The 24,793-nt window shown below is 32.6% G+C and overlaps 3 protein-coding genes and 1 long non-coding RNA gene across 17 annotated transcripts in view; 2 read left to right on the forward strand and 2 right to left on the reverse strand.

Moving 5' to 3' along the window:
* PMCA (plasma membrane calcium-transporting ATPase 3) overlaps positions 1-24,793 on the reverse strand; it is a 137,009-nt gene that overhangs the window by 85,298 nt on the left and 26,918 nt on the right. For 3 of the 11 annotated variants that reach the window (XR_016197210.1, XR_016197207.1, XR_016197211.1), the window contains exons 16-19: positions 24,568-24,706; positions 9,774-10,997; positions 8,508-8,576; positions 7,056-7,295 (exon numbers count right to left, since the gene is read on the reverse strand). Coding sequence is in view for 6 of the 11 variants with exons in the window: in XM_089262807.1 (XP_089118933.1) it covers positions 7,074-7,295; positions 8,508-8,576; positions 17,103-17,114; positions 24,568-24,706 (442 nt within the window). In the remaining 5 variants the exon portion in view is untranslated. Of the gene's footprint in view, positions 1-6,203; positions 7,296-8,507; positions 8,577-9,773; positions 10,998-14,556; positions 14,708-17,102; positions 17,115-24,567; positions 24,707-24,793 lie in introns of those variants that run through there. The other 8 variants (XM_089262809.1, XM_089262808.1, XM_089262807.1 and 5 more) reach the window with 7 other exon arrangements.
* On the reverse strand, positions 139-24,705 carry Rnf11 (Ring finger protein 11). Of its 2 annotated transcripts, none has more exons than XM_089262874.1 (3): positions 24,568-24,705; positions 1,266-1,377; positions 139-1,197 (listed from the first exon to the last, which is right to left on the reverse strand). In XM_089262874.1, the coding sequence occupies exons 2-3, from the start codon at positions 1,365-1,367 to the stop codon at positions 856-858; spliced, it is 444 nt and encodes a 147-aa protein (XP_089119000.1). In that variant the 5' UTR covers positions 1,368-1,377; positions 24,568-24,705; the 3' UTR covers positions 139-855. The 2 variants fall into 2 exon arrangements, with proteins under 2 accessions (XP_089119000.1, XP_089118999.1); XM_089262873.1 differs by lacking the exon at positions 24,568-24,705 and adding an exon at positions 1,722-2,011.
* On the forward strand, positions 2,172-3,523 carry Zip102B (Zinc/iron regulated transporter-related protein 102B). Of its 3 annotated transcripts, none has more exons than XM_018107119.3 (3): positions 2,172-2,347; positions 2,419-2,764; positions 2,820-3,523. In XM_018107119.3, the coding sequence occupies exons 1-3, from the start codon at positions 2,249-2,251 to the stop codon at positions 3,335-3,337; spliced, it is 963 nt and encodes a 320-aa protein (XP_017962608.1). In that variant the 5' UTR covers positions 2,172-2,248; the 3' UTR covers positions 3,338-3,523. The 3 variants fall into 3 exon arrangements, with proteins under 3 accessions (XP_017962608.1, XP_089118993.1, XP_089118994.1); XM_089262867.1 differs by having other exon boundaries at positions 2,197-2,281; XM_089262868.1 differs by having other exon boundaries at positions 2,215-2,342.
* On the forward strand, positions 23,124-23,404 carry LOC149090914 (uncharacterized). The gene is made up of 2 exons (XR_016197218.1): positions 23,124-23,175; positions 23,264-23,404. It is a non-coding gene; the product is annotated as an uncharacterized LOC149090914 (long non-coding RNA).

The following is a 24,793-nucleotide window of genomic DNA, read 5'->3' on the forward strand; positions in this document are numbered from 1 at the left end:
TGTATGTATGAGTGCGTGTGTGTGTGCTAATTATTATTGAAATATCAGTTGCTTGTAGGGTTCAGGGGATCTCGTAGTCGAGCAGTCTCGACTAGAGATTTCTTACTAGTTTTTTTATATAATATATTAAATACCCTGTTCTTTTTGAGTAATTTTTTGTTTTATTAAAAAACGTTTAAAAATACTTTAAAAATTGCTCGAAAGATTAAATGCTTGCTGTGCCAATTATTTAGTTCGTCACTGTATATACTCCCACCAATATTGCGTATTTTTCGAGCCTTCGGCTTTTGACATTGACAACTGTTCAGTTGCTTGGAAGAACCGGATGAGGGGAAAAATATAATCTAATCTACGATTCTCTTTGAGCGATTATTGTTTAAACAAACCAAGCAAAATACTAAAAAAAATCTAACAAATACTTTAACAAAGACTTTAATTGTTGTATTATATGTATATGTACAACGCATTTATCATTGATATAATTTTCCATAAATGTTCATCAACGGTACACAAATATTAAACAATTAAGAACTGATTACAACAAAACAGAGATAATAATAAGATAACCGCCTCTTCTATTGAAAGCAATGACGAACAGCTACGATCGATTAGGATGCTGCTCCTTTTTAATTCAAACTCAAACTTTGTTGACCACTCATTTGATAAACTTGTGTCATTTGACTTGTCTGTAGGTTGCAATAAGAACAGATCCGTTATTGTTGACATTTTTATCAAAGGACGCGAGTTTGACGGCATAATATACGTTCTGGCGCTATGCTAACAGTTATTGATTTTGTTCGGCTCGATTATATAGTTCTCACGTTAATACACAATTTCTTAATAGTGTAGACTGCGCTATGTTGTTTCATAGCTTGTTAATAACGCAGCATCCACTGGCTCCAGGCAGCTGGGACAAGTGAGACTCCGGATTAACCAGTCGTCGATGCAATGGACATGATAGATGTGCATACAAGGAAGATATCGAACAGCCTCGTCCACACAAAACTCCACCATGCAAATGACACATTCGCGTGCCTTCTTCGAGTTGCCATCGTAGGTGCCAATGGGCAGATGCTGAACGAGAGCGATGCGCTTCGCTATTTTTATCTGCTCCTCCTCTGAAATGCGATTCCCAGCATCGGCAGCATCAGGGCTACTAGAAGAGGTAGGATAAAACACTTGGGTCATCGGCTCATGCTGCAGAAATAAACCAAATATTAATAAAAATAACAGTTTTTTGCCTATAACTAATTCGAAGATCCTACCTGGTAAACTGGCATCGGTCCACCATCCTGACCACTAAAACTTTCGCTGCCTCGCAACAGGGAAATGTCATCGGGACTATTAATTTTTAGACAATTACCCATTGTATATAAACTGTAAAAACAAATCATGTGCATAAGGTATAAATGTATATGTATATGTAAATACATTTGTATATTCAGACAATGCACTGCAAAAGTATGCAAATGTATGTATGCATGCACTCTTAGCATACGTAAAATCTTAGATATGTACAAATTGTCTTATTGAATATGAACTATTCTTTAAGAATAACTTAAGAATGTGTAAATAAATAAATGCATCACTACTCATTCATTTTTATATGCCCAAATACAATCATATATAAGCTTTGCTAATATATATATATATATATATATGTATATATATATACATATATACATAACTTTTAATTTATGTTTTTTCATTGTGAAACTTACAGATTTAAGGACGCACTAAGTCCGCCCTATTGCCAAGAATCTATGTAAATATTATGTTTTAAAATCGAATTTTTACTTCGCTAATTTATTAGTTAAGTTGCAAATTCATCGATATTACCGATAATGTTTACACACATATGTTACTTGTATACATGGCATAATCATTATAGCGATGGCATATAAGGGAGTTTGTGAATGTAGTGAAGACTGAAAACATTATTTGATAAATTCAAATGGTTCTAGTGAAAATAAAATTGTAATTTGGATTGGGTTATTTCTTTAAAACAGTTTTTTTCTAATTTTTTAAGCCACAAACATATGTGTATGCACGACTAGCCAGTGAGACCGTATTTTGTAATCTGGGAAAGTACGATATATGTAATTATTTTAAAAATACCGATTTCTTAAAGTGACCGCATACTATAAGCAATAAAATACTAATATTTTCATTTGATAAAGACTGAACCATAGAACAACTGATAGTTGAGTTGGCAAACATAAAAATAAAACAAAAAAGAAAGTCTAAAATGGCTGACGAAACGATTATATTAATTTTATTGGTAATTGTAATGCTAGTTGGATCTTATCTGGCTGGAAATATACCCCTCGTTATGAAATTAAGTGAGGTATTTGTATACCTAGCAATAATAGATCAAACCAGAATTTATCAAAACCATTCATTAATTTTTCAATTCAGGAAAAGCTAAAATTCATCACAGTACTGGGCGCTGGTTTGTTGGTTGGCACAGCTTTGACAGTGATTATACCAGAAGGCATTCGATCTTTATATATGCACAGCCATCAACCTAAAGCCCTAGCATCAGCAACAGCAAAACGACTCGATGATATTGTCAAACTTGATGCATCTAGCTTTTATGAGACGCATGAAACACCCGATTATTCTTGTACAATTGGATTATCTCTGGTGTTGGGCTTTGTTTTTATGATGCTTGTCGATCAAGTTTCTCAGCGTAAAAGCGGCAAAAGCAGTGAAAATGAAAGGAATATTACAGCAACTCTGGGATTAGTAGTGCATGCTGCAGGTGCTATCAATTATTTTATAATTAAGCCGCTTCCTCTGACCTTTGACGTTTTCAGCTGATGGGATCGCGTTAGGTGCTGCGGCAACGACCAGTCACCAAGATGTTGAAATAATTGTGTTTCTAGCCATAATGCTGCATAAGGCGCCAGCTGCTTTTGGTTTGGTTAGCTTTCTGTTGCACGACAAAGTGGAACGACAGCAAATACGAAAGCATCTGGGCATATTCTCTTTGTCGGCTCCACTGCTCACGCTACTCACTTACTTTGGCATTGGGCAGGAGCAAAAGGAGACTCTAAATTCGGTGAATGCCACTGGTATCGCGATGCTCTTCTCTGCAGGTACCTTTTTATATGTGGCGACCGTGCATGTATTGCCAGAATTGATGCAGGGTGGACACAGCAGCAATCATCATCGTAAGGCCCAATACGAATACCATATGCTAGAAGAATCGCGAGAGCCAACCGCTCCTAGCGAACTGCTCAATAGCAATAAAGGCTTGCGCTACAGCGAGTTAATTATCATGATTTTCGGGACTTTGTTGCCACTGGTTATCACGTTCGGCCATCAGCATTAGATTTGGCACTAACATTCGTTAATGGCAATCTTCATTATAGCTTAAGTAGACTTATGGCCCACGCATAATATGTAAATGAGACTTAGATTTAGGGTAATTGTACAAGCTACTGTTCACAGAATATCAAATACGAAGTTATAACAATGTTCATACAACGCATAAATGTGACGATCTCCACAGTTTTAATCCATCCGTTTCATATGAAAGGCGTGCTACGAAACTGATGGCCATTGAATACGCAGAATTGTTAGCTACTGCCAAAGTTTTCGGAGTTGATTCGGGCAGATTATATATTTCCTTAAGCTTCAATACTCATAATCATAATCATGCTCAGTTTTCGATTTTCTTTATTTCATCCTACTGGATGTTTCTCACATGACAGCAGGTGTGAGCAGTACCTTTACTGATGCAGCTTCAACGTGTACTATATATTAATGTGTGCAAATCTACACATTAAATTTCTGTTGGTGAAAACTCACTTAACTGATACGTTGGCCATTTTAACCATATTTTTGCTGCTTTCGAAAATCCCTCCAGTTCATTCAACTTACAATTCTTTATTGTACCGTGATAAAATTAGTGACTGACAATTAAGGTATTTACTTTTGAAATTGGCTTACATATACATATGTATTTAATTTTGGAAATATTATGAGAATTTATTTGTTCAATAATTTAATTTATATACGTACAATCTTAATGAAACTTTTAGAACGTAATCATAAATCTTTAAATGTATGTATGTATATACCGAAGTGTAAGTCTCGCCCTTTATAGGAGGGTGAAGAGGTGGATATAGGAAGGGGGGGTTCTTGTATAAAATGCATCTTTATATACATATATTTTAAATTTGAAGACTCCAGCTTTAAAGATGTGGGGGATATAATTTTATAGCTGATTTTCGATAACGTTTTTATCGATTAAAAATAACGGGATGAGTTATCGTATTTTAGTGATAAACTGATATGCGCGCGATACATACGGACATTCTAAAAAAAAGTTGAAAGTCTCTAGCTCATATCTTCTGAGATCGACGCACGGACAGACAGACGGACAGGGCCAAATCGACTCAGCTCGTCGCCCTGATCAAGAATATATGTATATACTTTGTGGGGTCTTGCCTCATTTTGCCTGTTACATACATTTTAACAAAACCATTATACTCTGATTTCCCGTTTTCAATGGGTTCAGAGTAGAGGTGGGCACAGGCCAGTGTTTATCGCGCCCGCGGTATCCCGTGGGTATAGGCTGAAAAATGTGGGTTAGACTGCTTAATCCGTTTTACCCAAACAAATGTTTACTGTTTTATAAAAATTTAAAATGCATAATAAGTTTTTTAATTTGCAAGCACACTGTGGTCGCCTGCAACAAGAAGATTGCTTTCGACATCGATAACATTGTGACACTTGCAAATTAAGCAATTTATTATGCATTTAAATTTGAATAATACAAATTAACAAATTGTTAAGTGAAAAAGAGCCAACAATTCACATATGTATGTATATGGTTTATGGTACGAGAAACTAAAAAAAAATGTAAAATGTAAATATATGACTCCAATGTTATGGAGCATGTAAAAGAAAAAACTTTGAACTCTTTAGAGAAGCGTTTTCAGCCATTTTCCGTTCATTTATTTGGATGGATTGATTGTAAATCCCCCATTCAAAGAAGTAAGTTTATTGCCAGCTGAAAAAAAAAAAAATCATGTCTCAGAAACCGTTAATTAATAATATGCAAAATGATTCAATTGAGGACACGAGAATTGAAAACTCCGAAAAATTTGAATCATGAATTTTAAGAGTTTTTGGACAAAAATCAATCAAAAACAAGTAAGAAGACTAGTCGAGACTGCTCGACTAGGAGATACCCTGAACCCTCGAAGCTGATTTTCTTATCATTCTGCACTTCTTTTATGCACGCACACATACATACACATGCATCCACCCTCACGCGCCCGCGCTCTGCTAGCCCGCGCAGTAAGCAGCGACTGCGCTTGGGCTGTGCTGCAGTGTGGGCAATAGTATGTGAATTTACTTGGTGAATAACTTCTTTTGTAAACACACGATCTTTATGAAATTTTCTGGGCGTAATTATAAGGTCAAAATGTGTGTACATTCCAAAGCACAAGTCTCTAGTACTTGAAATACTTTTTTGTTTGCTTTATTTTTTCGATAAATCATCCGATAATTTTTTTTATCGAGAATAATCGAAAAATTGATTTTGTTTTTTCAGCCTCATTTGAACGTTATTTGATCTGAAGACTTCAGATTTACTGTGCATATACATATGATGAATACAAACATTTTGTAATCAACAAATTGAATACCACGGTCCCTTCGCCTTCAATTCGTAAAAAACGCATTTCAAATACTAGACTTGTGCTTTGGAATGTACATGCATTACGTTCTAAAAGTTTCATTAAGGTCGTACGTCTAGAAATTAAATTATTCAACAAGTAAATTTATATAATATTGCCCACACTGCAGCGCAGCCCAAGCGCAGTCGCTGCTTACTTCGAAGTTAGCAGAGCGCGGGCTTATGCGTGCGTCTGGATGCATGTATGTATATGTATATGTGCAGAAAAGAAGTACAGAATGATTAGAATATCAGAGTGGAGTCTCGACTAGAGCCTTCTTACTTGTTTTATATCAAAAAATATAATATTTATGTAAATATTGGGCTGCTTGGTAAATAACGGAGCTGCTCTGTACCTCTGGTTAGTGATACCACGAACCAAAGTCACTATGGTTAGGGCCATAGTGCAGTGGACCAACTATGGTCATATACATTTTTACTTACTCCGTATGCTCTGTTGCTGTTGCTCCTGCTTTGAATAATCAAATTAGTAATAGAAATGATAAGGCCGTTTCGTATTATAATTTATTCGTTTATAATATTTTTATTAATCATTTTAATAATCATTTTTATTACTTAATTTTAGGCGATATATCCTTAACGCACTTGTTTTTTTATTTTATTTTATTTTTTTTTCAATCTACCCGGTTGGGAGTACTGTGCTGGTCGTGGGCTGGGTATCGGTTTCGTATAGATTAATGACGGTGTTACATAAGTACATACATTCGTCTGTATGATTTTGCTTAAACATGTATGTATAAGTATGTCTGTCTAATAGTTATTACAACTTTCAATATTTAGGCCACTCGAATTTAAGTTTGTTTCACATGTATGTATATATGTATCGGTATGTGTGTGAGTTTGCACATACATTTTCTTATTTAATGTAACACTAATATATATTTATGTATACATGTTTGTAACTATGAATCAGCACAATGGGTGTGCAACATTATTTAACATAATATGCAGAATTCCAAAGTTCTTGTGGCAGTTGTCGAGCACTCTTCACAGATTATCGATTTAACTTGCTGCTGTTACTGATGCAGTTTGATTGCTGTCGCGGTCACTACTGTTGCACCGTTTGGCTAGGAGCTCTCAACCGGATCTATTCTACTCCCAAAATGTATATGTAGTTAGTTTAATAAATCATCATGTATGAATAATGCACGTACATTTGTTGTTTTCTTTTTTAAATTTGTTATTAGCTGTTCATTATTTGTATTACTGTTTAACGCTGTTAGTTTGATGCTCAATTAATATTGTATTCGTGTATCTAAGAGCGTGCGCAATATATGTGTATGTGTACGTAGGTATAGTGTATGTATTGGTTCGAAGTTGGATGACTGTATGTATGTATGTAACTGTGTCGTCTAGCCATCTAAACAGCAGTTTCGGTGTGACTGTGCGATGATAACCGTTCAACATCGATTTCGGGTATGGTCAGCTCATCGGGTATGTTATCAGCATAATCAATGGAAGATGTCTCCGATAGGCGTTTGCTCAGCGAAGTCTGCTTACGCAGCACCTCTGCCAGCGAAGTGTTGGTGTGCTCACCGTAACGGGCGTCAAGACCTTGCCGGAAGGCGTTCACCACACGTATCTAAGCACAAGTCAAGTAGAAAGAAAAGAACAACACCAAGAACAGTGACAAGATAGACAGGAAACGACAGTATAAGAAAGAATACTACTATTTTGCTTAGTTTTTATTTGTCATTCAACTGAACAAATCATATGCAAAACACATAACATACATATGTATATTTATTTATTATAAGATAACCAATCAAACAGAAACCAGAAATTGAAAATAATCACAGCGTTGAGTGTGGGTGGGTGTTAGTGTTGCGGGCATGTTTGAATGCTTGAGTATGTGCGCTGTGTATTATGACCGCGCAACCACAAAAATCTGACGCCTTATACTATGCTTCATCGATCGTTTTTGCAACATACTAGTGGCTGGGTGTGTGCGAGTGTAACAGATACATATGTATATATCTATATTATACGGACGGACGTATAAAGAAAGTAAAAGTCAGCTGGGATTGAAATTTAATTTTGAAGCACATGCATACACGCGAAGATAGAATGAATGAATACATGCAGTAGCAGATAAATTAGAAAACACTAAATCAATTCAAATATCACGTAAATGATTAACGATTTCATACAATTTTTAGTGCTTTATTCGATTATTTTAGGAATATGATATGCATAAGGTTTCATTTAATTAGAAGAGCATGCAATGGAAAGATATTGTCAGAATCCATTCAAGATCCCACGCAATGCCATGTGACATCGTGTAGTTACTAGCGATTCTTAAAGACATGAGGACGACCAATAAGCAAGGCCATGAAAACAATAAAAGAATCTTCGGCACGGCCGAACTCCTATGCTTTATGTCAACTATCACCAATTAAAACATATCTTACTTTAAATCAATTATATCCTTTACACTGGGAACCCATACACAACGGGAAATCAGTTTTGTAAATTTACTTTTAAATTAAGTATTTTTTTTTTTTGATTAAGTTAAACGATTAAAATATTTGTCAGGCAAGCAGACATGAGGGACATTCCATTACACGTAGTTCATGAACGATATTTACTATGTTTTCTGAATTCAAGTATCCTTCATAAAAACCGACAAATTAACTCAATAGAGCGGAATGCTTTTGATTAATTATGTCTCTTTGATATATGTATATTTGATAGATCTCTAAATCGGACGCATTTGTGATTTATTGTGAATTTTAGGCTTTATATTGGCTTGGTGTTGTGTACATAAATTTAGATAAAATAAATAAAGGCTTACAGCTTGATCAGTGTTGCTCTTGCTATAGGGAACCGGTATCAAGCGTTCTTGCAACTCGCCGCCTATTACCTTTAAAATTGAAAAGAAAGTACAAACAATAAGTGGGAAGAGAAATATACAGGTTGAAGTCAGTTACGTGTGACTGCCATAAAGAGATGCTACCTACACATATATATTTATATATATATATATATATATATATACTGCACAGCGTACATACAAACTTGTTTCTTACTTTACTTTGTCACTCAAAACTCTCAAAACTGTATTAATGTACGTGCGCCAATATATGTATATAAATCATATATATTATATCATATATATTCCGAATATGCGATATTAATCAAACTTATTATATCAATAGTGGAGTATAGCAGAGAAAAGAATTATACAGATATATATATATATATATATATATATATATATATATATATATATATATATATATATATATATATATATATATATATATATATATATATATATATATATTTATATAAGATTATAGAACTATGTTCAACGGCTTGGATTAAAGGGTAATACAGGTAGACGTGTATATATGTATGTGTGTATATATATGTATGTGAGTTGCTGAGTGTGTAGGCGTGTTCGTGTTTGGATAAATAGACTGGAACAGTATAGTTCACTTGGTAATATGTGCTTTAATGAATGTGTAAATTATATATGTACTTGTGAATGTAAACTAGAATTGGATAGGTAAGCGTGGTTAAGCATTGGGCAATATGCCATCTCTAAGGCCATGCTATTGCATGTACATACATATATTGAATTTCCCTTAGATGCCGATTATACACAATGCATTGATTACCTCTGGAAATTCCACTCTCAAAGTAAAAATATCTAATAAATAATTATGTGTGTATGTATAGGATAAATTTCGATAATTTAACAACATAGATGAAGTATTCAATATTTTGATGGTTTCAAGGATATATATGCTGATTAGCAAACTTAATATTAATTATAAAATATAAAATAAAGATGAATAATATGTACATACAACAGTAGAAAGTCAGTGAGCGTGATCCTAAGAGAAAAATCAATTTATATATCTTTTGATCGCCTAACCTTAGTTTTAATAATTATTGAATTATTAGCTCGTATGTATTTCTGCGTGTTCAAAAGATTTTCAGTTTCTCAGATTCGATTCGTTCCTGTCTAGATTTTCGAATACTCTTTTAAGTTTTGTGGTATACATACAAGGAATACATATATACTTATAATTGAGTTGGTATAAGTACTTGCCACATTGATTTGGGATTCCATATCCACCCTAGAATACTCTTTCTTTTGGATCATTAAGCATTTTATGTCCAATCCTTAGACTTACAATCACACATATGCACACAATCGGAATCGAAACCAGGCAAAACAAAAGTAAAACTATGCAGGTTTTTTTTCATATAGTTAGTAATACGCGTACCACAAAAGTGTAATATTAACTTTTACAAAAATTCAAAAGAATAAAAAATCATGCGTTTAAATAACAGTTGCTAAGCGATAATTACATAATTATTGGGATACGGCAAACAAGGGTTTTAAATCGATATAGTTATCTAATATATATATATATATATATATATATATATATATATATATATATATATATATATATATATATATATATATATATATATATATGTATGAGTGAATGTAGGCGCACAGGTGTATATGTATGCAAATCTAGTACATTTGAATGCATGAATGAATCTCATTTTGATATGCATATAGGGCTTGTAATATGAATATATGATGTAATTAGTGCTGTCAATCGAGGCATTTTCCGAACAGGACAATATCAATTTGTATTGTTTCACACACAAAAATTAGTTGGTTCCATTTTGATATTTCAGGTCCGCAGTAAGGATTACATTCAATTCACAAAGACTAATTTGCATATATACGTTTATGCGTGAATGCATACGTACAGCATCTATAAGTATGCATATGTATGTCAATGGTTAATATCTTGTTGTCGTTTTTGGTAAAGGTTCGCGAAGCGACTTAAATTCGGGTTTCGTTCTGCCCATTTTTAGCCTGCAGGCTTTGGACAGCTTCAGAAAAGCCACTGCCAGTTGGGCGAGCAGATGAGTGAGTAAATGGTAACTGCGATTGATGTGTGTCAGACGTTGATGTTGATCCATTTTGCAATATGCGCTGCTGCTGCTGCTGTGGATCTTCGTCAATGTAAGATATATCGGAAGGCAGAGTTGCATTGGTTACATGCTGCTGAGGTTGTTGCTGCTGCTGCTGATGATGGAGGCTGTGGTGGTGGTGTTGGTGGTGGTGCTGCTGCTGCGGATGTTTGCTGCTGTAATTGGGGCTCAATAGATTTAAATTGTACAGCGGGTGCACACCACTGCCAGTGGGAATGCCTGTCCGAGGGCTACGCAAGCTATGCAAACTGTGCATTGAGCGACGTTCGTTTAGATCTTCCAGTGTCGAGCGGAATGCACGAATCACACGCAACTGAAACCAAACGAAATTAGACAACAAACGAACGGAAACGGAAGCATAATAACATAATTACATAAATCAATAAGCATAATTAATATAAGGGATCAATATTATCATACTACACATACTTGCACTTTTACATTCGCTATGCATGCATGCATGCATATGTACATACATACGATATATGTAGACATAGTGGAGACACCCATATGCAGTATACATATATGTATGTATGCATGTATGCTTACATGTGAGCCTTTGTTAGTATTTACGTCAAAAAAAAAATAAATAAATAAATAAATAAAATAAAATAAAAAAAAAAAAACAGGAAAAAAACTAAATGAAACATTAACAATAAGAGAAATATATAGATATATAGCTCAAAAGCAGCTTTCAGCCGGGAAAAGGTAGGGTTGGTTGCTGTGAACTGTATTGTAGCATGCAGCCTATCTATAGCCGACTACTCCATTTATTTGAATAACTCATAACGGACGAAAAGTAAATCGGGGTACGGACACAATCGACGGTGAGTTGCGTTAAGTGTTTTACTTCCGCTGTTATTGTTATTATTATTAGAACCATGTTTTGGTAGGGATTCAATAATAGTCATAAAACTCGGAAGTATTATCAGTAAGAAAGCAAAGCAGTGAAAGCAATTGGCATTGTAGAATAGACACACAGGAACGCAAAAAGTGCGCATTAAGTTGCTTTAGATATATACATATATATGATATGACTAAGTAGATATAATTCTAAAAGTACAACTTTTTTGAGGATATTGCGCGTGCAAAAGCGTTTAATAAACAGTATGAATGCAAAATAATTAAAACTGTAATAGCCTTGAATCAATATTAATTTAAATTTATACCAACGGCAGGCAAGAACGGTGTCTATATACATATGTGGTAAAATCAGTTGATTTGAATATTTGACACATATCTATGTATATACACTCATGATGAAAATAATAGGTACACCAAAATTATTGTGGAGATTCTGTCATAACTACTAATTTTTTAGTATTTTTGAAAAAAAAAAAAAAAACAAAACAAGGCAAGGCAATATGAAGCATGCCAAAAAATTGTTGTATATCCCCCTAAATTCATAGTAGTCACAATTCATTAAAAAGAGCTTGCTGAAAATAATACATACATACTCGATTTATTCAGTATGAACAATATTTTAAGCAAAGAAACGTTTCTTTTATTGTTATAAGATATTAAGTATTCTTCACAGAGATGTTAACAGTGAACAAAAAATATCAAAATCATATGTAAATGGGTCGGAATATTCATTGTTCAATTGAGGAACGTAGAATTGCTAAAAACCTTACTACAGGGATATTTTCCTGATCTGAATCGAATCGAAAACTTGTAGAGTGAATTGGAAAAGCAGGTGGTAAAGAAAAAGTGTGATAACAAAGTTAAATGACTGCGTCCAAGAAAAAGAATATACAGGATATTAATCCAAAAATAGAATAGCGAAAGATTTTGAATGGTTTGAAAATCAAAACATTAAATACAACTTACCAAAGTAAGGCGTACCTATTATTTTAGTCAAACACAAAAAGCTTCATTTTGGTTTTTTGTTTGTAACTTTTGAAAAAATAAATTTGTTTTCTCCAAATTTACTTATTTTCATTAATATATGTATTTACATATGTATACCTAATACAGAAACGTGCATTTAAACTTAACTTAATGTTTAGGGCAGTAGAAAAAATGTTTTGCTAAACTAAACTAAAAAAAAATGTAATTTTAAGGAGTGTACCTATTATTTTCATCATAAGTTTACATATATGTATGTTTCCACAATATAGCAGAATATGTATGTATAAACGAATATTGTAACAAAACAAGCAAGGAAACACATAACGGAAACTATTTTCTTACCAACACTGAGTAGGTTTTGTGTTTGGTTTTAGGTAAGAATAAATAAATAACACCATAATAACTGTTAACCAAAAAGAAACATAGAAAGACGCGCGGATATACTCATTACATTGTCCTGAAAGTGTCGACTGACATTCATGGCAATGGCAGCCGCTTATACTGTACCCGTAAATATATATGTATTTGGGGTTGGGTCTTAAGCATACAGGGTAGCTGCACATTTGTGGCATTATCGACTCCGAAGTGATAATTATCTACTGAGAAGGATATTTCAAATCTTAACGTCTTGACCAATTGATCGATTGATCTGGTAAGGCCGTATTTAAAATCTGAAATCATTCATCGTTAAAAACTAAATCAAATTTCTTTAAATATTTAAATTGTTACTTATGTACTGTTATTATTTTTTTTCTTTTCTTTTTTTATATATACATATATATTTCTTTGACCTGTTACTATTCCTATTGCTTCTATATCGTTGATACTCCGATAAAAAACTATTAGATATGTATATATACTATAGAAAAATGCTCACAAAGGAATACATAAACTTTCAGATCTATATACTACATACATACAAAGACACTTATTATATGTATGCATGTTTTGGAAACCGTTGTGCATATGTATAGGTAGGTACTGTGTTCATGCCACTTAAAATCTGTTGTTTAAAAATGCATTTTGGACTGCTAAACTTGGGCAAAACAAATTATAATAATAATAATACAAAATTTAATAGTTTCTTGACTTGCGTAGCTGATGGTAATATTTAGATGATACATACGCATTGTATTTACTGTTTTACGTGCTTATTAACTGTTAACTACCTTGAAAGGTGGGGTTTAAAGTTGTTGTATAAGGCTGAATTCAAAATGTCAAGTTACATACGTTTCAATGCTCGTTAGAAGTGTTGTAGATAGTAGTAGAATAGTAGTAGTAGTTCTTGTTGATGTTCTGGTAGATTTTGAAAATTTTCATAGGCATAGGTGGGTAGTAGTAGAAAGAAGACCTTGATCTGTTGATACTGTTGCTGTTGTTTTACGAGTTGGTTTTAATAGATGTAATTATTATATTAGCCTGCTCTCGATAGTTGATGCTGCTCCTGTCGCTTTGTATGCCAGTATATTATTGTTATTATTGTGGCAGAGATATCGATAACAATGTTGATCTTTATAATATTTGATATATATTATTGTGTATTCGGCCAAACACTTAATATGCTTCTGCGTATGTACACAAATATAATATCCCTTTTACAATAATCGATTTATTTGTTTTGATTAGTTTTTGGCCAAACCAAATATTTCGAATACTCCATAATTAACTAAATTCATAGAATTGAGATACTCAATTGTATTGATTACATAGTGGTGGATAATTATTCTGATTTCATTTTTGTATTGTCTCTGACTTGCATTATTACATACATACAAATAAATGTAAGTAGGTAAGACTTTGGCTCTAACTACAAATATATTTAGCATATGCTCATCTGTTTATTTTTTGGGAAATCTTCGCTTAGAATAGAAATCATGTAAATACATACATACGGTTGTACTGGCCTAAGTATTCAATTGTTTTTATTTTTATTTTTAAATTTGAATTTGTGTCGCTCCTTTCTTGTCTTTTTGATTACACGTAATTCTTTTAGTTATTAAGCAATTTTTGGATAACCTAATTCATGTATGTACCTCTGTTATGCATTTTGTGATGGAGTATGTGTCTGTGTATGTGTATGTGTAAGAGTATTACATCATTTCAATATACGTAAGTTGTTTATGCTTATTTATTGAAAATTTACACTTCAGTCTCTCGTATTGGTTCCGCCGGCTTAAAAATTACAAAAAATTAACAACAAATATCTAATAATTACTTTTGTAATAACTAAATTTCGAAAGCTAAATTATTTTTGAATATTTTTTGTGGTTGTGGTTTATATATACCATCAAACAAAAATAGTCGACAGATGTTCAAAATAAAAAAAATTTTAAATGTATATAAGGGAATGCGTGGCAATGTGTGTGTGCATGTGTGCGTAATTTATACAAATGTTTGAGTGTTGTATGATTATTTATCATTGAAATAGTGAACTACAATTTTTTTTCTACTTCGGCCCTGCCGAAGATTTAATGTTCTATAAAAATATATGTTGTTTTAGTACTTCAAATATTTCTCGAATCGAAGTCCAAACAGAATGAAAAACTAAACCTTAACTTCTTAAAATGATTCAATGAGAAACAGACCAAAACAGAGTTATTGAAAGAAAGGAAAATATTTTGAAATAAAAAACGAAAGACGTAGGAATATAGAGAGAAAAAGAGAGAGAGAATAGCAAATAGATCAAAATAAATGGAGTGACATTAACATATTTAAACACCCCATCATATATGTAATGCATTAGGCAGAAATTCATGAACATGTTTAAACACCCCATCATAAATCTACTGAACAAAATTATTTTACAATATTCAAAATTAAAACAGCAAATTTGTTTCATTTTTGATTGAAAACTAAAGTCATCTTAGTATATAAAGAAGTATTGCTTTATATTTTATTAAAAAGAAAAAAAGAAAGGAAAGAAAAAGAAAAAAAGAGCGCAATGCGCTTACTTGCAAAACAAGTAAGAACGTTGCAGTCGGGGCGTTACCGACTGCGGAATACTTAATCATACCCCATATGCAATTAAGTAGCTAAGTTTAGCTCTAATACTGTAGAAAGTTCAATTTTTCTAGATTTGCCACGCCCCTACCAGGCATAGACACTTAATTTTTTGCCTGCATATAGAAACAGCTAACGGTAAACTAGTATCAAAATTTTGATGCTACAATATTACAGAATTACATTTTTTGATATGCCACGTCCCTAAACAGGCGTTACAATTTCATTTGGGGAATCTATAAAGGAAGTTACTAGTAACTTAACTATCCAAATTTGATAGTTAGCTCTATACTTTAAAAGATATAAACTTTTGCGGTTTGCCACGCCCCCTGTGGACGCACATATATCCATCAAAAATTTTTCATCTTGGGAAGTCCGAGCCTGAATTATAGGTCTCTAGCATCAATAGTGTCCAAAATATAGCTGAATTCGAAAAATCACTTTATCTTCAGGTCCGATTTGCTACGACCCTAAAAGGTGTAGATATAATTTTTTCATTAATCTTTATAGAATCATAACATTAGCTTACGTTCAAAATTTGAACGTTCTAGCTTAAAAACTCTAGGAGACAAAGTTTGATCTGATTTGCCACGCCCCCAATGGGCGTAGATATATCCGCCATAGCTCGTGATCTTGGATGGTCGACGCGGTTCTACATTCAGAATTTCAGCATTCCAGCTCTTAATAATATGATGTCTGGCATATCGGTAAATGCATTTTCCGATTTGCCGCGCCCCTAGTGGGCGGATCGGGAAAATTTTAGCACTTTATAAATCGAGATGTACACGAGTATGTGTTACGATTTTCATGTCTCAAGCTTCAGTAGCGCCGAAATAAACTGCGTTCATACGGACAGACAGACGGACCTTGCACAAAACCAATGTACTCATTTCACTTTCGTGAATGAGTATGGATCTCAGATCTGTATATATTCATAGCGACAAAATAGTGGTTTTCAAACTGTGACATTAAGAAATAATTTTTGTGGAAAGGTAAGATGGATGAAAATAAAAAGAATATGAGCAATAGTCAGCGCCATATATATGTATATGTAAATCCAAACAGACATCAAAATAAATTTTGAAGTAAATCTTTTTATTGCAAGTAAATATATATATATCATGTGGTCGTATATAAAATACATACGAACGTATAAATACAAACATACATAAAATAATTTATAATCACATGCCGCGTTTGTTAAATAATAATCCAACAAGGGGGATATTCTTTAGGTTTCAGGATTCAAAAGGTTGTTAAGATTGAGAAAAAAAAAGAACAGAAAGTGCATGTATATTATGTATATTTATATCTCTATATTTATCAGATCCGATACAAATACTCTAAAGCACTACAAACATATAAACAACCAATTTTGAAATGTTTATGAACAAAATAAACATAATGGAAAATTGAAGGAGTGAAGTGAAGAGTGTATTTAAAGCGTAGTTTTTGATTGGTTTGGTGTTTTTGGGGTGGGGTTATACGGGTAAGTAAGCTGGGATATATATGACATAAACATGGGTCTAGTTGCCAATAAATTAAAAAAAAATACACTTTTTCTTACCGGTACTGAAATCTGAAGGTGAGAGTTGAGGTTTACGCGGATATATATATATATATATATATATATATATATATATATATATATATATATATATATATATATATATATAGTAGATTGGGATATTTATATATATTTGTTGTTTTTCATTTGTATTTGACATTTTGTTTGTAATGTCGACAGCGATTTACGTCAATTGTTCATTCAATCGTTCGTTTGGAAATGGTTTTAAGCATATATTATATAATAAAAGGAGAGTGAAAAAATGAAATGAGATTAAAAGATTGTTATAATAAATTTATTTTTTATAAAGAAGGAATGCAATGATATTAACTTTTGATGTCTGGTTATTGAAGTTTTTTTTTTTTTTTTTCTTTTAAATTTTTGTTGTTCCTTGAATCAAGCTATTTAGTTGTTTATCTATATTTCTTTTAATTCGCGCGATCGAAAAGGAGTCACTCCACTTCTTAGAAGGGTATTGGCTTTGGAATAAATTTTTGACATTAGAAACTCCAATTTGCTGCAGAGTTTCCTTTTGGATAAGGCGAAGATCTTATCAATTATCAAGAAGTTATCAATTATTTCTGTATCGAGAAAATAATTTTGAATGAATTTTTCCTTAAACAGATTTTGTATTATAAACAAATATTATAAATATATTGGTAACGGCCGACTGAAATATGTTGACCTTTTTTATATTGTAATTTGTATTTAGATAATTATCTAAGTATTTATATCAAAAGTCATTTGACATATTAAGTTTGAAAATATATATAACTTTGACTTCTAAGAGCTAATGGAATAACAATCGACAGATAACACAGATAGAACTCTAGCCTCAAAATGCTAATATCAGAATATTCAATTGTGAACCATACAATACAAAAAGTTATATAATAAACTGATATTAGGCTATTTTTTTAATTTCTAACTTACAAGTGTAAATGTTTAGTTATAGATTGAAACAAGTAAGAGTGGTCTAGTCGAGACTGCTCGTTTAGGAAATAACCTGAACCCTTCCAGCTGTTTTTCTGCACTGCGATACAGTGTTATTTATTGACAATCTTAATATTACTCTTAAAACGTAATCATAATATTTAAATGTATGTATATTTTCGAAACACAAGATATGTTTGAAATAGGTTTTTTACAAATTGGGGGCAAAGAGGGCGTGGTGTCTGTGAATTACAAAATATTCGCATCCATTAAATATATATACACAATGAATCTGAAGTGTTTAAATGAGGCTGAAATAACGAAATCAATGTATCGATTATTCTCGATAAAAAAGATATCGGGTGAGCTATCGAACTGTGTATGGTATACATACATGCATGCAAAATTCTGTAGCTCTTATATCTTCTGAGATAGACGCACACATACGGACGGATAGACTCGACTCAGCTCGTCGTCCTGATTAAGAATATATATTATGGGGTTTGCGATGATTTCTTCTGCTTTTTACATACTTTTCACAAAACCATTATGCCGTGATATCCCATTTTCAATAGGTTCAAGACATAATCATACTATTTCAATGAGGTATATATATATACTAACTAGCTAAGCTAAGATACTAATTTGCTAAGTCGTAAGGTAAAGCACACCAGCAATTCGGAATAGGCGTAAAATACACAAAATGAAAATTTGAGGTAGGCCTAAAACACCGTGAAAAATCTGTCATGGCTTGGGGCTTTATTTATATCAACAGAGTTGAAAAGCAATGTAGACAAACTGCACTAGGATTTTTCCCGCAGAGTTTACAAAATATCGATATAATTTATTACTGTCCTCAAAATATGGCAAAAAGAAGAGTGATGAGTTCTAAGGACACAAAACTTCTAACGGTCGCTATAAATGATAATGAATACCGTACCAAATAATAAATATTAGAATTTTTATGAAAGTTGACTTTTGTCTTTAGCGTCATTTTCTTTTTTTTACTAAGGTTAAGTGTAATACTTTGATAAATAGCTCCTAAAGAGTAATTTTTCAATCTATAACTTACCATTTACGCTTATTAATTTTAAATAGTATTACATGTTTTATATGTGTTTGAAGTTTGAAGAACTGCACATTAATCATGATATAAATCGTCTCTTTTTTGAAGAGCATGTACAAGTACATGCATGAGAATATGTATTATATGTGACATATGGTTCTTCGGAATACAGAAATGGAAATCGCCATATGAAAATGTAGATACAAGAGAATGAATTATAACGTGTATTCTCATGTGTATGATAGAATTTTGGGGTATCGTAAAATGTGGTATACTATATTATATAATCGTTTAAGAGAAATAGCTAGAGACAATCTCTTCCTGCGATTCTCATGCAAAGGTCATAGAAAAGTTGATAGTTTTGAAATATAATACAGATATACATAAAAATTAAAAATGTTTTTGGGGAAGAAAAATCCAAAATGAATTGTAATTAATAGCAAGGGCTACGATGAAAATATGTATATATAAATATAAATGAAACATTAGAAACGCAAATAAAAAAAATCGTGTATCAATAACCAAATCAGAGTCTAAAAAGTTAGTCAATAATTTCTCAAGTAGAAAGCGCTATAGAGAGGAAACAAGAAAAGGAACCAAATGAATGAAATGTGACTGAAATAAATATTTGACCCACCCTACTACTTATAGTACTAATCAGTTTTATATTCTATAAATCAACTAATGAATTCCAGTACAAATACATTTAGATATACCATACTATCAAATTAAACTGAAATTTAGGAGAAAAAAAGATATATCTGATATATCATTTACATATATACCCTGAACCTATGGAAAATGGCACTCTGGGTGTAAGGCGCAAATTTACCATTTGTTCTTCGATGACTCATACAACATTCCGTGCTAGTGATTAGAATCGACCATTTTTCTTTGTTTTTTTTTTTTTCAGTATAGTTTGAATACCAGAAAATATAGAAACATCCCATTTACTATTAATACACCGACCTGGTATATTCCCGATTTTACCTTCTCCTCCGTTTCCTTAAAATTAATTAAATAAAAAAAAAAAAAACAACCGAATGTAAAATAATAGGACTTGCTTTCGGAAGATTTTATTAGGATACTAAACATATTTAACAATTAAGATCCCATACTGCAACCCGACAACTGTAAAGTGTGCGATTAGTATGACGCGTGCGTGCATGTGCTGATTGTTATGAGTGTATAGAAGAAGCGTGGCTTGATGGGGTATCTAGAGGGTTCAAGACTAGAGCACTCTTTGTTGGCAGTTTTCATTACATTTATAATTCTTCAGATACATATACATACATACATATATATATATATATATAATATATATATGATATATATATATATATATATTGAAGGATTCGGAGGATGTATATATATATATATATATATATATATATATATATATGTATAAGTCCATAAAGGATTTGATAGAAGAGAGTATAAGCGGAACAAGAGTGAGTTAAAGTTATATATATATACATATATATGGAGAGAGAGATAAAGAAACAGAGACATATTTTTTTGACAGAGTGAGTGAGATAGGGACCCACAAAGAGATGGAGAGAGATACAAGGATAGGCAGAGACAGGATGAGAGTAAATTACGAACAAAAGATAAGAGATATAAGTGGTTTTGTCAATTATATTTGCTACATAAAATATATCTGACTACTAACAATAGTTTCAAAACAAAACCTTAATATGCATGTATACATATGTATAGATATGTATCTATATAATATTTATAAATCAATTAGAAGTTTGAAATAATATATAAATAAAGCTAACTTCGGGCTGATCTCTATAAAACAATCTCATAGCAACCCATTACAAGTATATTCGATCGACCGATCCTTAATTAATTGAAACGTCTAAATTCTGCCTTGCGTCAGTACGGTATTGAGAAAATCAATGCAATACTTTCTATATGAGAAAGAATAGGGACACTTTTCGCAGCTTTTCAGTGCTGGTGAAATATTTAATGAATGTTTCTCCTAGATCCTTCAACACGAAGTTATTTAAATATTGTAATATATAAATGTAAAACACAATTAAATAAAAATTTAGAAATTAATAAATAGAAACCAATAACGATTGTTTAACAAAACGAAAAAAAAAAAAATATTATTATTGTCAATCATGCGGCTTTGATCAGATATCTTCAGCAGCGTTAACTAATTAAAGTAACCTTTACTAATTACCCTAACCTGAAGCTGTGAAAGATCAACCGAAAAATATGTCCACTTGGGACGTGGCAAATCGGATCAGATCTGCCATATTTTTAGCAATATTGATACTAGAGAGTTTAAGTTTGGTATTAATTAAAAAGATATAATACATACACTAGTCGGCATAAGTATTTTGACAAAATCGTGCTGTGACTATTAAAACTGGCAATGCCGTTACAAACTGAGCGAAAATTGTAAGCAAAGTACTGCGTCTGTGCATGCCAAATTTTATGCGGTTTGCCTTTTTCCGTTCTCTTTCTGTTGATAAGAATGCATTCAATCATCGAATTTTTGCGTAGCACAACAAATTTGACGAAACCTTTTCATACCCTGAACCCATTTTCAATTGGAAATCAGAGTATAATGGTTGTGTTAAAATGTATGCAACAGGCAGAAGGAGGCGTGGCAGATCCCAAAAAGAATACATATTCTTGATGTTTTTATCGATTTAAGGTAAAGTCAGATGCCAGTATAGAAAATTGTGAATGATTTTTCATTTTCAAAATAATTATGTCGCAAACTGCTAATTCTAATTCTTTTTCAGCTGAAAGCTTCAAAATTGGATTGTTGCGCCGATCACGACCGACTGCATTTGCTACTTATTTTAGATAGACTTTCCTATGCGAGCCTCTATCCATATTGAAATATATATGCCATTGTGAAAGCACAAATTTTGAGTTTAAATTCGTAGATATTTTTGAAGAAGGGGTTGAGATATCATTTGAAATCTTTTTTAACAGTGTTCCAACGACTCTTATAAAATCAAGTTATTACTATTTATGATATGGAAATGAGGTGATGCGTATGCAACATGGGAGTACACTATTGTTTTCAACTTAATGCGAGACTTTAAATCGATTATCGAACATTGGCTTTTTAATTTTAAAAACTTGATTCAAATTTGAGATTCGGCTGTGGATAGTCAAATTTACACGCGAGCAGTTAAGAAAATTAAAATAGCTGAACTCTCGGAATTCTAGCAATTGAGTAGTTCTTCTAAGTAAATTATTCTTAAAGAAGTTTTTGAATTACTTGCTAGAAAAAAGAAGAAACCAAATCACTAATATTTGGCTATAAATTCTTCCCAAATGAATTTAGGAAAGTGCGTATAGGTGAGGACGAAAACGCTCGAAAAATCGAAAAAATTCGAGCCAGTTTGAATAAGTCGTAGTTACTAAATTTATACTTTTACTTTACAGACTTACAATGGTATTAAGAACTGAGACGCAATGTCACCTAAAACGGGTCTTCTGAATTTCTTTATACTGTGCATTCTCTCTTGCTTCTTCTTTCGAAACATGTGTAGGAAATCCACTTACATTTAATATTAATTGAAACACATAGATGATGTACTTTATAGAGAACCAGGTCAATATAATGTCTCTAGTTTGGATTCTACGATTGTGTCCAGAGTCTTAATTTGTTTCTGTTATTTATAGTCATAGCATTACTATTCGATTTTAGTTCTTGAATCGTTCCCATATTGTTGAGATTTTATAGAAATCATATTCAAGTCAAGCCTTTAAAACTTTAAATCGAATCCGTAAATTTATTTACTTTGCGTTGTTTTTATTGTTTAGTATGAAAAGGTTACTTAATTAATTTCTTCTCATACATGGCATTATAAAGAGAGTGGTGAAAAGCTTTCCAGCACTTATATCTCGAGATCTGCTGGACCAATTTTCATGGTTTTTGATTTGTTGGATTTGTCTCCGCTACGAGTAGGATAGTAGATCTTAAAAATACTAAAACAATTTCACTAATACTTGAAAACGCGGTTTTTTCCCTAAAGATTCATTTGATAAAAATAATACGCGTGCATACAGAAGCTAAATATCTCGAAAGTTCAGGTATTTGTCTCAAACATAAATTTGTGTAAATTATTTATATTTATATTTCTCGATTATTTTATGTGGTTTTGTGCGAGGGGATATTTAGTATTACTATTAATAAAAATGCCGCGTCCTAGAAGATCTAATCATTCCCGGCGGACCCATGATGCAATTAGGCAACTAAATAACGCGAGTCAATTATCTGACGAAGAACGAGAAATCGCCCGAGAAAGGCGCCGCGTTAGTATCCAGCAAAGAAGGGCCTTAATTCGTGCATCTCAAAGAGACCCGTGAATGGGCAATAAGAAATGGTTCAAAGCATCAAAGCTGTGGCGATATGTAACCAAACTTCAACTGTCTGTAAATATGAGAGTTGCATTGTTGAACGATCTATCTGCTGATGATTTCTCGAAGCAATTGCTGAATATCGGTAATGGCCGTATTCCTGTTGACGAATCGAGCGGCTTGATTTCCGAATATCATTGCATTCCACAAAAATACTAAATGGTTAAGTGAGCGAGCAATTTTGGCGGCTAAAAATAAAGATGTGGATGACCTTAATCTTATAATTCAAAATAAAATCGTTGGTTCTCTGTATTCATTCAAATCTATCGACTCTGTAACAAACGAAGATGAAGCCACTAATTGTCCAACTGAATTTTTGAACTCAATGGATGTGCCTGGTTTACCACCGCACAATTTACAACTGAAGGTTGGCTCGGTTATCATGCTTAGAAATTTAAACTGACCAAAACTGTGCAATGGAAGGCGTTTGGTGATAAGAAAACTGACGAGCAATGTGATTCACGTGTCGATACTCAAAGGAAAATTTAAGGATGAGGAAGTTCTTATTCCTAAGATTCCGATGATCCCAACAGATAAGCCCTTTGAATTTAAGCGAATTCAATTCCCGATTCGTCTTGCCTTCGCCATGACGATCAACAAATCACAGGGCTAATCTTTGACTATTTGTGGCCTCAATCTAGAAAATGCGTGTTTTTCTCATGGTCAATTGTACGTGGCATGCTCACGTGTTGGCAAACCATCCGCATTATTTGTTCTTGCACCTGACCAAAAAACAAAGAATGTCGTTTACCACAAAGTGCTTGAATGAAAATCCGATTAAGAAATTAATCAGAGTGTATCCCAACCTGAACAACATAGCTTTCCACAATTTTATGCCTAGAAATAATGGATAGGGCAATGCAACGTTTGCCGGGCCGGCTAGTATTTATATATATATATATGCCATATATGTATATATATACGCACATTATTATTACCGTATTGAAGTAAACAATCGAATTTGAAAAGAAATGTATTATGGATTGAAATGATAACGTATGAATACAAATACGATTTACAAAAAAAATATTAACACAACTGATGATATATACAAGGATAACTTACTTGAGTTTGCAGACGTGTCAGTCCGCGTATCCATAGAATTTGTCCAGCTCTTGGTTTTTTATCAGAATCAATCGAATCGAAGCGCTCCTCGCCTAAATTCATCGCATCCGTATATTCTTCAGGGTGTCCGCGACCCCACCTAAAACAAATTGTCATTGTCACAAATTATATTATACACAAATACTGCTGTGTCTGAGACTAATTACATGATATCTGAAATCAAAGG

The sequence above is a fragment of the Drosophila navojoa genome, chromosome 6 (assembly GCF_054131105.1).
Source record: "Drosophila navojoa isolate 15081-1374.11 chromosome 6, UAZ_NAV_1.0, whole genome shotgun sequence".
In the NCBI taxonomy this organism is placed as follows: domain Eukaryota; kingdom Metazoa; phylum Arthropoda; class Insecta; order Diptera; family Drosophilidae; genus Drosophila; species Drosophila navojoa.

What these genes read in the sequence shown, in the direction of transcription:
- Rnf11 (XM_089262874.1), bottom strand. Translation starts at nt 1,367, where the DNA reads ATGGGTAATTGTCTAAAAATTAATAGTCCCGATGACATTTCCCTGTTG. An exon ending in GACCGATGCCAGTTTACCAG is followed by an intron (nt 1,198 to 1,265) that starts GTAGGATCTTCG and finishes TTATTTCTGCAG; the next exon opens with CATGAGCCGATGACCCAAGT.
- Zip102B (XM_018107119.3), top strand. Translation starts at nt 2,249, where the DNA reads ATGGCTGACGAAACGATTATATTAATTTTATTGGTAATTGTAATGCTA. An exon ending in TCGTTATGAAATTAAGTGAG is followed by an intron (nt 2,348 to 2,418) that starts GTATTTGTATAC and finishes TTTTCAATTCAG; the next exon opens with GAAAAGCTAAAATTCATCAC. An exon ending in ATTAGTAGTGCATGCTGCAG is followed by an intron (nt 2,765 to 2,819) that starts GTGCTATCAATT and finishes TGACGTTTTCAG; the next exon opens with CTGATGGGATCGCGTTAGGT.